This window comes from Zingiber officinale, chromosome 5B (genome assembly GCF_018446385.1).
Source record: "Zingiber officinale cultivar Zhangliang chromosome 5B, Zo_v1.1, whole genome shotgun sequence".
In the NCBI taxonomy this organism is placed as follows: Eukaryota; Viridiplantae; Streptophyta; class Magnoliopsida; order Zingiberales; family Zingiberaceae; genus Zingiber; species Zingiber officinale.
The window spans coordinates 127,156,299-127,169,289 of NC_055995.1; the positions used below are offsets into that span (position 1 = coordinate 127,156,299).

At 32.2% G+C, this 12,991-nt stretch overlaps 1 protein-coding gene across 3 annotated transcripts; it reads right to left on the reverse strand.

Moving 5' to 3' along the window:
• On the reverse strand, positions 1-10,248 carry LOC121985901 (DEAD-box ATP-dependent RNA helicase 57-like). 3 transcript variants are annotated; one of them, XM_042539616.1, is made up of 14 exons: positions 10,113-10,248; positions 8,324-8,433; positions 8,117-8,234; positions 7,888-8,006; positions 7,718-7,809; positions 3,750-3,846; positions 3,546-3,626; positions 3,240-3,472; positions 2,150-2,344; positions 1,980-2,070; positions 1,726-1,848; positions 1,478-1,628; positions 1,046-1,299; positions 1-174 (listed from the first exon to the last, which is right to left on the reverse strand). In XM_042539616.1, the coding sequence occupies exons 2-13, from the start codon at positions 8,402-8,404 to the stop codon at positions 1,094-1,096; spliced, it is 1,587 nt and encodes a 528-aa protein (XP_042395550.1). In that variant the 5' UTR covers positions 8,405-8,433; positions 10,113-10,248; the 3' UTR covers positions 1-174; positions 1,046-1,093. The 3 variants fall into 3 exon arrangements, with proteins under 3 accessions (XP_042395550.1, XP_042395549.1, XP_042395548.1); XM_042539615.1 differs by lacking the exon at positions 1-174 and adding an exon at positions 712-962; XM_042539614.1 differs by lacking the exon at positions 1-174 and having other exon boundaries at positions 712-1,299.
• Positions 10,249-12,991: the final 2,743 nt, after the last annotated feature.

Consider the following 12,991-nt stretch of genomic DNA (forward strand, 5'->3'; position numbering starts at 1 on the left):
TTTAATAAAATAATTATTTTCTTTATCAATGTGATATCAAGTTATCTTTATGATATTAAAAATCTTTCTTTTAAAAAAAGACAATTAACATTATCTTGTTATAAGGACGATCCTTCATTGGATGTTTTTGGATCCTTTTCTCTACTCATTCATCCAAACTCAGATTGTGTGCCACTGAAAGAGACATATGAGAGTTTAGTGAATCGAATATGATGGCCATATCTTCTGTATGATATGGCGAAAATATTAACTACTCGAACCCTGAGTAAGAAATAGCATGATATTATTGTAGAACTTGTATCTTATCAGCTATCGAATATCGCAGAGCCTTTAGTCATTGTGTTCCTAGCAGAAACTCACAGTTTAATCTAAACATTTTGTTTCAAGATTCTTGAAAAAGTGGCAGCAGATATGCAAAGGTAAAGGCTAACTCTCAATCTAGAAAAATGGCAGCAGATTCTTGAACAAGAAACAATATACCAACTAGTTGCTACTTATACTTGATATTGCTGTCTGAGGTTTTGTTTTCATGTTTACATATATCGATATCTTGCAAGCTCAAGGAACAAGAAATTTCCACATGTAGTTCAAAATTGTGGAGATTGTGTTAGTTGATGTAACAATTGTTCAGCCTGTTTGCAGCAAGATGAAATCCATATCTACCATGCCAGTGCACAATGGCAAGCCATGAGGATCGCAAGATTGTCGATATAATGTAAAGGTAAAGGCCAACTCTTAATCTATTTGCTTCTATGTTCCTGATCGTCATAAAATGCAGCATTTGAACATACTAGAGAACTTATAGAGTAAAATGGAAGGGGAAAAAAAAATCAAAAATGCATAAGTACAGTATCTAGGAGGTTTGAAGTATGTTTTCAAGAACCAATACTTGATTCTCCGTTAAATAAAGCCTCTGATTGAAATCATGGAACACAGAGCAGCAATAGAAAACTGCAGGAAATCTGTGCGAGTCATAAAGATAACGTTTGATCGGATTAAAGAAAAGCGATGCAGGCATTCACTTGTGAACATGTGCAGAACCAACCTGGAAAGACAAGATGGGAGATGAGATCCTGAAAGCTTTCAAACAGATTTATGTGTTATCCTCGGGTAGAGTTGATATTGAGTCTCGATGTGGCCGGTGCTTTCTTTTTTTGAGTTTAGGCAGTGCTAATATCCAGGCAGGAACCTCACAATGAGATATGGCCATCACATTCGCTATGTTGCGCAGAAAAGGCTTATCCTCTTCAGTGTAGAATGTTATAGCTTCTCCAGGTCTTCCAGCTCGACCAGACCGACCTGTAATTTGGAAGTGCAAGAAAGAAGATTGTAAGTTTGAGAGATGTAAAATGGTAAGCTCACAAGGGAGAGTTCAGATTCTGGCAGCCAAATTAGATAATCAACAGTAGAATTCAACAGAGTTCCATATGATTGGTCCGTGTGCTATAATTAAAACGAAAATAGAAAAACGACTTACCAATTCTATGAATATAAGCAGCTGCAGATTCAGGAAAATCATAGTTAATCACACAATTGATGCCCTTAAAATCCATCCCACGAGAAACCACATCTGTTGCTATCAAAACCCATGTCTTGCCTGATCTGAAGTTGTTAACTGCATCTTCTCTCTATGGGAACAGAAGATTGTATGGTCAGAATTCGAAAACACAAAGCAAATTGTAAATCCAATGTATCGCAGAAGAAAATACTGATTCAAACTCTAACCTGCTGCTGGGAAAGGTCAGCATGAATAACATCAGCTCTTATATCGTCAAATGCTAATTCCCTGTAAAGTTCCTTTGCTCTTTCTTTGCTTTGGACAAACACTAGTACAGGAGGATTCAAACTCTACCAGCGAAAAACACATACAGGGTTAAGTACTGGAGGAATTAGGAAAGGCAGTAGAGAAATGCATGTTTGCTTAACATGGAAATATTCAAAATGTGCCTCAGCTCCACAGAAAATATGAACAGAGGTACCTCTTGAAAACATTGACGAAGAGCAAGCAGTTTTCCTTTCTCGCTGCCAGTAAAAACAAGTCTTTGCTTAATCAACTCAGAGGCAGAATTTCTGTCAGAAGTTCACAAAACATCAATGACTATGAAACTAGATATTTTTATTGTTTAGATAATACTATTATTTGTCATACTTTCTACCAACATTCACTCGGACTGCATCAACCATGACTGTGCTTGCAAGTTTTTCAACAGATTCTGGCAAGGTTGCACTAAACAGTGAACGAACTACAGTGGTCTTGGAACAGGCTTTGACCACAGAATCAATTTGTTCCATAAAACCTAGCTCAAAAAGCTTATCAGCTTCATCCATGACTAGATATTTAACCCTGCAAAAGGTTAGAATAAATAAATAACAGCCAACAAGATAATATGCAAAATTATGAAAAAAATTATGGTACTTTATCCACCATTCCTTTCAAAGAGAGTAGCAGTGTGATAATGACAACCACAAGATGATTCTCATACCAACAAAACAACAGTCAAGAAATTGTAGAATGACAAACTACCAGTCCATTCAAATCCAGTGATAAACTTTCCAATATGTACAGCAGTTCCATGATTCTTATTAGACCTACTGTAAACATTCACTCCAATTGTAAGAAACAAATAGTTAAATTATGAAACACTGATACAAAACTCGCTTATCCTATTACATTCTCATAAATTACCTATATCCAAGATTTTAATGCAGTTGTGTATTTTGTTGCATTAACTCTGCATTCTGTTCAATAAACTTCATGCTCTTATTTTTTACCTAAGTATTTTGTAAGAACACTATTTGAAGAAAATATCAATTGTTTATGTACACTAAACTGCAATACTAGCATGAAACAGGATCATGATTACTCACAATGTGGACCTGCACATGCTACGGTATCATTTTGATAACGCCACATTAATCCATATTGAATCATGTGTTAATAGGAAATCAATTGGCACAGAAATCACTTGGCAGACCATTCTTTGGTAACAACTCAGTCACAACAAAAGGAAAAGAGATGTACATTTAATAGACTAATCAATAAGAAGACAGAGCAAATAATAGAAAAGAAATATATTCAGAGATATTAATTGTTAGCATGGAGACAATCAAATACATCGTTGCAAGAACAACCTCTACAACCACATACAATAATAACCTTTTTTTTGTTAACTCAGTAAAAGAGCTCACTCTTATTGTTTTTACTTGGGACAAACAAGGAGTGAGTATTTTGATCATACCGGCTCAAATCAAGCTTTCTTTTACGAATAACAAAATCCAATCGAAGGGGAGTAGATATGATTATATCACATGGCATCTTTTCAAAATTCCCACTTGTGGAAAGTTCCTTGGTCATCAACTTGATGTAAAATTTCCTCCCCTTGGCCAGCTTCTTGCACTCTCTAGCAGTTTGAGCAGCTAATTCTCTAGTAGGGCAGAGAATAACAGCCTTCACACCATTTTTTGATCCTGGCTAAAGGCAATTAGGAAAACACAAAATAAGAAAGAAAAAACATTGACTAAATCAAATTCACACAGAAAGTTACCTTAATTTTCATGAGAATTGGACACAAAAAGGCTAATGTCTTGCCAGAACCAGTGGGCGCACATGCAAAGCAATCCCTCTTCTGCAATAAGCAAGACATGAAATGTCAAATTTGAATTATGTAGCTAGAAGCATTAGGTATTGAAAGTAACAAATAACTTGCTTAAAAAAAAAAGAAAAAGAGGAAGCCAAGTTTAGAGCATACGGAAAGGAGAATTGGAATAGCCTGCCTCTGAATAGGTGTAGGCTCTCTGAAACCACGTTCAGATAAGTTTTGCAATAAATAAGGTTTGCACTTATACCTGCACACAATGAAAAATACAGGTTTTAGTAAATGAAGAAGAAAATAAAGTTAATGCAAGTAGATGGAAGGAAAATTAGAGTCCAACACAAATATATACCAAATCAGTTTAGACTGGGTATGCACTATAGTATCAAGGTAAACTAGATCATGTACTATAGTATCAAGGTAAACTAGAAAATAAAGTTATGCCACCATGAGCATAATGGCAAATAGAAATGCTACAGTTTGAAGCACTTGGTGGTTTGGGAACACCAATGCATACAACATACTGTGACATAAATAGCCTTCTTTGATTGGAAGCTGAAGTAAATAAGAAGTTTCAGGAGGCAAATTTGCAATAACTTTAGAAACAAAAAACCTTCAGCAATCGAGGAACAGATTTCATTAGACCACCATCATCCATCACATATACGTGAAAGAAACAATAAACAAGAAATCCGACAAAGTTTGGTTTAATTTACTTCTGGAACTAAGTAGCACTGACCAGTTTTTAGCTGAAGCCTCAGTAATTTTTAACCAAGGTTTCATCTGCAGCCAAGTTACTTAACAACTACATCAAAGTCTAATAAACACTTTTTTGTCACTCTTTTGAACGAGATTGATGGATGGACAACATAGACATTTTAACTGCAAGGAAATTTCAGGAGATAGTTGAAAATTTTTCTAGTTGCTACATATGAACAAAAAAATTCAATTAGATTTATTATTTACTATGAAATTTGATTTCTTAGCATGGCATTAGTTGGAATACAGAAGTGTTTCATCATATGCATCATCACCAATTCCAGCCTAATGCTGTTAGACTTTTGCGGTCAACTTTCATTTAAATCTTAGCTCATTATTCATTAATATTATTTTGGTTCATAATTAGAAATTTTATAATTTACAGAACTAGCTATCAAAACTTTTAGACCCATATAATCCATAATAATGAATTTTTAGTAAAGCAACACAACAACCTATACCAAACCTTAAAAGAACAAAATTTCAGAAAATAGGAATCTTGCACTACTCTCAATGCTAGCTATGTTTCTATTTATGAGCCTTAAGCCATCAGTGTCATTTAGCAAAATAATAGAGCGACATCTGTGTTTCTAACGTTTGAGTCTTGAGTCATTAATGTCAATTAGAAAGACCCATGCAATCAATTGAATTTGTCAGCGTTTCAAATGTTTACATACCAACACAATTAAATATAAGTCATAAATTAGCTACTTAACATCATCTACATATAGGGATGTAAATGAACCAAACGGTTCGCGAGTTATTCAGAGCTCGGTTCGATAAAAAGCTTGTTCAAGTTCGTTCGTTTATCTTATCGAGCCGAGCTCGAGCTCAATTTCGAGCTCGGCAGTTTTATCGAGCCGAGCTTGAGCTTAAGGATATTCGGCTCGTGAGCTCGCGAACATATTCATTTGTAGACTCACGAGACAAAAAACGAGCCTTAAATCGAGCAAAAAAAAAACGAGCTCTAAAACGAGCCAAAAAACTAGTTCTAAAACGAACCTTAAAACGCGCTTTAAAACGAGCCAAAAAAACGAGCTCTAAAATGAGCCCGAAAACGAGCCCGAGCTAGTTTAACGAATTAGGCTCGTTAACTATGATAATCGAGCTAATAACGAGCCGACCTCGAACTGTTCGCGAGCTTGATAATTCCAAAACGAGCCGAGCTCGAGCCTTGTAATAAAAGTTCGATTTGAGCTTGAGCCGAGCTCGAGCCCGAATATAACTTAAACGAGCCGAGCTCGAGCCTAATACTGTTCGGCTCGGTTTGGCTCGTTTACATCCCTATCTACATACTCATTAATAGCCCTGAGCTTTTTGTGTTATGGTATATTGTTGTGGTTTTCAGTTGACTTCTGGTTCCTCATGTTTTAATTTCAAAGTAAACATCAATCCACATCCAAATTCTGCAAATTCATCCACTTCCTTCTTTTCTATTCTGTGGATATAAAATTTGCTATAATGCATATTTGTCGTAATTGGATACCTTGTGTTCTGCATATTATGACATGTTTCCATGAATTTGGGAGAAAGCTAATTTGCACTTAAGTAGATACCCAATAGGAAACAATTTTAGCTGATTGGTGAGAACCAATCAAGAACACCAAAAATAATAACATACATGTTATTGAAAATAGAACAAAGTAAACAATGTTACAAGAGTTGACTTGAATGGTCTTGTTTCCACTTTGACATTTGGATCTTTAAAACACAATCAATCTTTTGCATTGAAAAGGGTTCCTAATCTGACCAATCTAAATACTACCATGCATATTTATCCCATCAAAAAAAGGGCAGCCCGATGCACGAAGCTCCCGCCATGCGGGGTCCTGGGAAAGGATCCATTGTACGTAGTCTTACCCTGTTTTTTGCAAGAGGTTGTTTCCGGGATTCGAACTCGTGACCTTTTGATCACATGACAACAACTTTACCGTTGCGCCAAGGCTCCCCTTCATATTTATCCCATCAAGCTGAAGCAAAAAAAAAAGAAATCTAGGGTTGGATGAAAAACCTGTTTCCTGAATACAAACTTATTATAAAAGAAAATGGAGAACCAAAGAACAGAAAAAAGGGCTAAAGTAGCTTTTTTTAGACTTTGGATTTGTTATTTCTTCCTGTTCTTTAGGAAAAAGAATCATTCTACTTGAGTAACAATCATTCCACTACTATGGTCTTAAAGCATATTCAATAACACCAACTAGCAACGATAGCAGTGCCAGCATTCTACTTGAGAAATAACAATTCCAGTACTATTGTCTTAAAACATTTTCAAAAATACCTTCCACTTGAGTAAATATCATCCCAATGCTATTGTCTACAGCATTTTCAATAACACCAACTAGCAATGATAGAAGCACCAGTAACACACGGCATTGTTTTAGAATGACAAATGTGATTAATGCTCCCTTCCGATGGATGGGCCTATCCACATGTTTTCAACAGGTTTGTTTAATATCATCAAAATATTGTTTTTGGTTTCAACATCACTATGTTTTCTTCTCAGAGGATCATAGTTCAATTTCTGTACTGTCCTATGTACTAATGATGCTACGCATGAAAACACAGTTTCTTTACTAAACATTAAGTTACTTCACTCAATGAGTCCAGAATGTTTTTGTACTTGAGAGAATGCTCCACTAATGTGCTGTGCGTTTAGAAACAAGGGTTTTACATGACTTTTATATTAAGTTGGGTCTAGCAGGGTTATTACTTTGAACTTGGGTTTCTTACGGAGGAGCAAGAGCAACTATGTGGAATTCTTCAAACTTGGGTGGTCCATGGTTGTCACCATCATTTTCATCCAGTTCTATTGCCAACTATCAAAAGCTTGTTGGAGAATACATCAGATTCATTATTTTTCATCAAGCATGCATTTTTTTAATAAATTTACTCTAAAGTGGTCAACTTTATTTCATGAAGAATTCATTACTTATTTAGGCAAAAAAAGTTTTAATTTTGCATCAGCATTTTTGCCAGTTAAATTCTGAGTTATCCTTTTTCTTTTCTTATTTTTAGCCATTCTGATCCTTATTACTATATCATCATAGCTTGATGCCCTTGTTGATTAATAAAAGTGCCACAGTTTGTTAATAGTTTCAACTGATCCCAACTGGATTTTTTTAATCAAAATTTCAACAAAATCATGATTACTCTGATTTGAATCATTGTTCCCAGCACATTTTCACTCCACTAGCATTATTCATGCTGCAAGACAACATACAGTGCATGCCGCATTACACAAATGTCAATATGTAAATTGAACAAACTGTACATGCAGATTTATCTCATACAATAATCTCCAGATAGATAGAAGCATATGTAAAACCTTGATAAAAATGCAATATTCACTCATACAGGAACCATACCTTGAGCTAAGCTCTGCAAAACTTTCAAGTGGAGAAGGAGCACCATGCCCAGAAACATGTATCTTATACTTTTTCCGAAGAATAGAAGATCTCTGCAGATGTAAAGTTACCATTTTAGAGGGAGTCGAGAGGGGAAAAAAAAGTTATTACAAAGTTAAACCAAGCACCACCTCAATCTGTTTTGCTGCTTCCTTCTTCTGCTCAATAGAATCAGCATCCATAACATTCTTTTCCCGAATGGAAGATAAAGATTCAGAACTCTTGAATACACTGAACCCTTCCACAGCTTCTGATATATGAAAGAACACAAAAATAAGAAAGTCTGACGTGTAAATAAAGGTTAAACAAACATTAAAGAAACAATGTTTATTATGATTATCTAAATGATTTCAAAATCACCAGCAGAATCCTTGTCCTTGCGCTTCCTCTTCTTTTGCTTCATGTTATCCTTTACCTCCACTGCAGATAGCATGAATTTGTCAGGTGGGATTTCAGGATTAATTAGTTCCTTCTTCGGCTGCAGAAGTGTAGAACACAATTGAAAAGTAAGGAATCAACAGTACAGGAAATTGATTATGATGCGAGACAAATCAGCTGTCATAGTACCTGAAACCGAGCAATGTCATGAGCAAACCGCTTCCTATCTATGTGAACACCGGAGAAGAGTAGAGAAGATGCCTTCTCCATGAGGACACAATGGTGTTCAGCTGTTTACTCTGAAACAAATAAATAAATAGGATTACAATTTGCCCTAGGTGTTTTACCATCTTTCATGCATTGTGGAATTCAATTTAATCCTTAACCATTTGTTAAGGAAATGTTACGTAGAAAGTCCCTTAATTTCTCCATAAGTTCTATTTGCACTATTTTAGCTTCATGCACACTTAATGCGCATATCAATAAAAAAATTATAGTTTCTGCCAATATCAAGCATTGATTCCCTAACACTTTACACCATCAAACAGTATGATGTGTAAGCAATGAATATGAGAAAAATCTCAATGAATCCAACACCCTTACTCTCTCACATGATGGAATATAGCACCCAATATCATCTTCACCTATCTATACGTTGATGTAAATTCAGTTAATGAGTTCTTAATGTAACAACTGAATGCATCTACCTCCCTCCTAACAAGTGTAAGACCATTGGGTTTCCCCTCTGCATTGCATTGTGCTTGCTTGAGTATGGGATGATCATTGATGCTGACAGACTAGTAGCTTGAGAACAACACTAATGTTTATTGTCAATTGTTGTAGCTAGTACAAGAACTCTGTGTCACTAAGCTAACCTGGGTCTATAACATCAAAATGATGCCAACCAAGAGGCTACTACAATAAATCTATGATTGTCTAGGCTAAAGGCTAGTAAGGCATAGCCATCACAGAAATGTGCTCAGCTCCTAAATATGTGTGACATGGTATTATTGTCCAATACATATCATATGCCAAACATCGTATCTCCATTATTACAAGTTTGTAAGACCGTAAAATATTTCACATGTATTAAGTTAAATAGAATAAACCAGTGAATATATTAGTATTTAACAGGAACACTGTTGCACATTTGTGCACCAATCACAAGTATGATCACAACAACCAATAAGCATGAACAAAAACATAATATAAAAGTTCAAAAGTATATTGAATTAAAAATGCAAAAGAAGTTAAAAAAAATGAATAGGTTACTTTGTTGGCCAGGGGTACATTCATCGTAAGACCAACACACTCACGTTTGAGCCAAATCATAACCCAAAAGGTCATAATTGGTGACACAAGCGCATAACTAAACCAAAGACTCTCTCCTTTAAAATAATAAAAACCTTAAACCAAAGACTCTCTCCTTTAAAATAATAAAAACCTATCTTTTACTCTTATGCAAATCTCTAAATGGTTGCAACCACACACAATAATGAAATTCAGTTTAACTGCACATAATATACAACATAACCATACAAATGTAACCATAACCTGCCAACCAAAAATAACAGCACCATTGTGAGATGTATCCGTCTCATTCGACACGCCAAGTCAATCATAGACACTATAACTAGTCATAATTATCACTCTCTGCTAAGACTGACTAGCTGACTGTCGTAGTTAGGCAAGGGTGACACAAAGCCCACCACCGTGACACGACATAAGAGCACAATAACACAATGGCATCGTGCCCTTATGTCTTCTCCAAGATCAGCTGTTGCTGGACGCCTATGAAGGATCTAAAAGGATAACTAAAACTCACCCTCACAAGATAAACATGGAATGCTACCAACGAATTTTCTATTCCGGCGATCTCGACCACACCGAAACGCTAGCTTGATTTGGGCCTAATCAACTCAGCCTCGAAACTAGACTCCAGGATCAAAAACAATCAAGAGAGACAGGGCAACTCTACCTGTTCGTTGAATCGCTGAAGGAGTGGATTCGCGTATTTACCCGGAGCGGAGAGAAACGAGACGGAGAGACGCCGGCGGACAACCGGGTTCTAGGGCATGCGACCAATTTTTAATATACCGCTTATTAAGACAAATATAAACAATTATAACTAAAAAAATACGTAAATAAATAACAAATTTAAAATAAATTATATCTATGTCATATATAATATTAACAAATTTTCGAAAGAATTTTTCATTATAAATTTATTACAAATTCAATAAAGATAAAATAGCAGTAAATTTAGTAATTTACCCTTATATAATTAGTCAAAATTCTTTGGTAATGATAACTCATTTCCTCTGTTCAAATTTATTTTTGTTAATGATTTTTTTAATAATTAAAAAAAAAAAGTTTTTAAAAATTATCATATCTTTCATTATTTACAAATTAAAATGTATTTAAAAATTAACATCAGTTTCTTATTTTTTTTAAATAGTGAACATAAAAAAAATCACATTAATAAAGTAGGTATGATATATCGATATCAAAATCTCGTATCATATACCGTGTCAAAAACTTTAGTATGCAATTTTATCATACCAAAAACAATTGCAGTACAATTTATCAATTTTATACTCATACTATCTCACAAAAATAATTATCAACTAAAAAAACTACGAAAATATATAACAAATTTATAATAAAATATTCAATTAATTTATAAATTATTTAATGGAAATATAATATAAATTATATCTAGATTTCATATATAATATTAATAAATTTTTGAAAAAAAATCTTTACTAATTCAATAAAGTCATAATAAATTTATTAAAATAGATAAAATATTAGTAGGTTTAGTAATAGGCAAAATTCTTCGGACTCATTTTGTTCATTAAAATTTATTTTGTTAACGAATTTTTTTATTATAATTTTTATACATAAAATAATTTTTAAAATATCGCATCTTTAATTATTTATAAATTAAAATGTATTTATAAAATTAATATCAGTTTTTTATTTTATTTTTTAAAAGAGTAAAAAAAACATAACATTACCGAAGTGACTATAGATACCAAAATATCATATTATATATTATAATATATTGTACCGAAAACTTTTATATGTAAAATTATATTGATATAATATTAAAATTTTAATATATTGAACATCAATATATTGTATCTGTAATGATAGATAAGAAAATTCTATCCGTACTAAGTGATGGCTTCACTTATTCAGTTGGGAATCTATTTTACTCATACTAAGTGGTGGCTTCACTTATTCAGTTGGGAATCCATTCTACCTGTACTAAATGGTGGCTTCACTTGATTCAATTGGAAGAGGATCCACCTTTTGTCGGTATTACTGAGTGAAAGGAAATCACATCCCGATCTAGAAAAATTCCACAGTAAATTAGTCTAATTTATTAATTTTAACCCAACACCTATACTGCTTCTCATAACACAATTAGAAATAATTATCAATTAAAAAATATAAAAATATATAACAAATTTATAATAAAAAAATCCAATTAATTTATAAATCATTTAATGAAAATATAATATAAATTATATCTATTCTCATATATAATATTTACATATTTTTGAAAGAATTCTTAATGATAAATTTATTACAAATTTAATAAAGTCATAAAAAAATTATTAAAATGGATAAAATAGGAATAGGTTTATTAATTTATCGTCAAAATTCTTGGCTCATTTCTTTATTAAAATTTATTTTATTAACGATTTTTTTATTATAGTTTTTTAAACCTAAAATATTTTTTAAAAAATATGATATCTTTCATTATTTACAAATTAAAATGTATTTACAAAATTATATCAGTTTTTTATTTTATTTTTAAATAGTAAAAAAATAGACATTACCGATTAGAGCTTGTAATCTCATACTATATATTATATATTGTATCAAAAATATCGATATAAAAAAAAAATATGTTGATACTTACTAAAATTTTAATATATCGAAACTTTAATATATCACGTCGGTAATATTTGACAAGAAATTCTAGTTGTGTTGAGTGGTGGCTTCGCATAATTTAATTCAAAGAGAGTCCATCTTTCGTCAGTAGTGAAAGGAAATCACGGATGAAATGTAGGAGAAAACAATAACCAAGAAAACAAAGAGATCGAGGGAGCAAACACTGACGAACACTTTCAATCAGTTGATTCTAGAGTATGTGTTAATGAACCAACGTATTTTGTCATCCCACATCGCCAATCTAGGACAATTTGACTATAAATTGATCTAATTTATCAATTTTAATTCACCAAGTACTCATTGTAACACAAATATATATAATTATCAACTAAAAAACATGCGAATAAAAAAAATATAACAAATTTTAATGGATAAAATAGTAATTGGTAAGTTGCTCATATATTTTTGCACATTTCTTCCGCACGCACTCCCCCTCTCCCATTCAAATGTCTTTTCTATCCTTTTTTTTTAAAAAAAAAATATATTTTATTTTATTTTTAAATTAATTCTGTTTATAAATTTTTCATTAATATTTATATATATATTTTAATTTTATTCAATTTTTATTTAGTTTTATCTTTTAATTAAATTTATTTATTATTTTTATTAGTAGTTATATATATTTTTAAATTTTTTTAAATTTTTATATAGCTTTATTTTTTAATTAATTTTATTTATTATTTTTTCATTAATACTTATATATATTTTTTAATTTTTTTTATTTTTATTTAGTTTTATTTTTTTAACTAATTTTGTTTATTATTTTTCATTAATACTCATATATATTTTAATTTTATTTAGTTTTATTTTTTAATTAATTTGATTATTATTTTTTCATTAATACTTATATATATTTTTAAATTAATTTTATTTATTATTTTTAAATTTTAT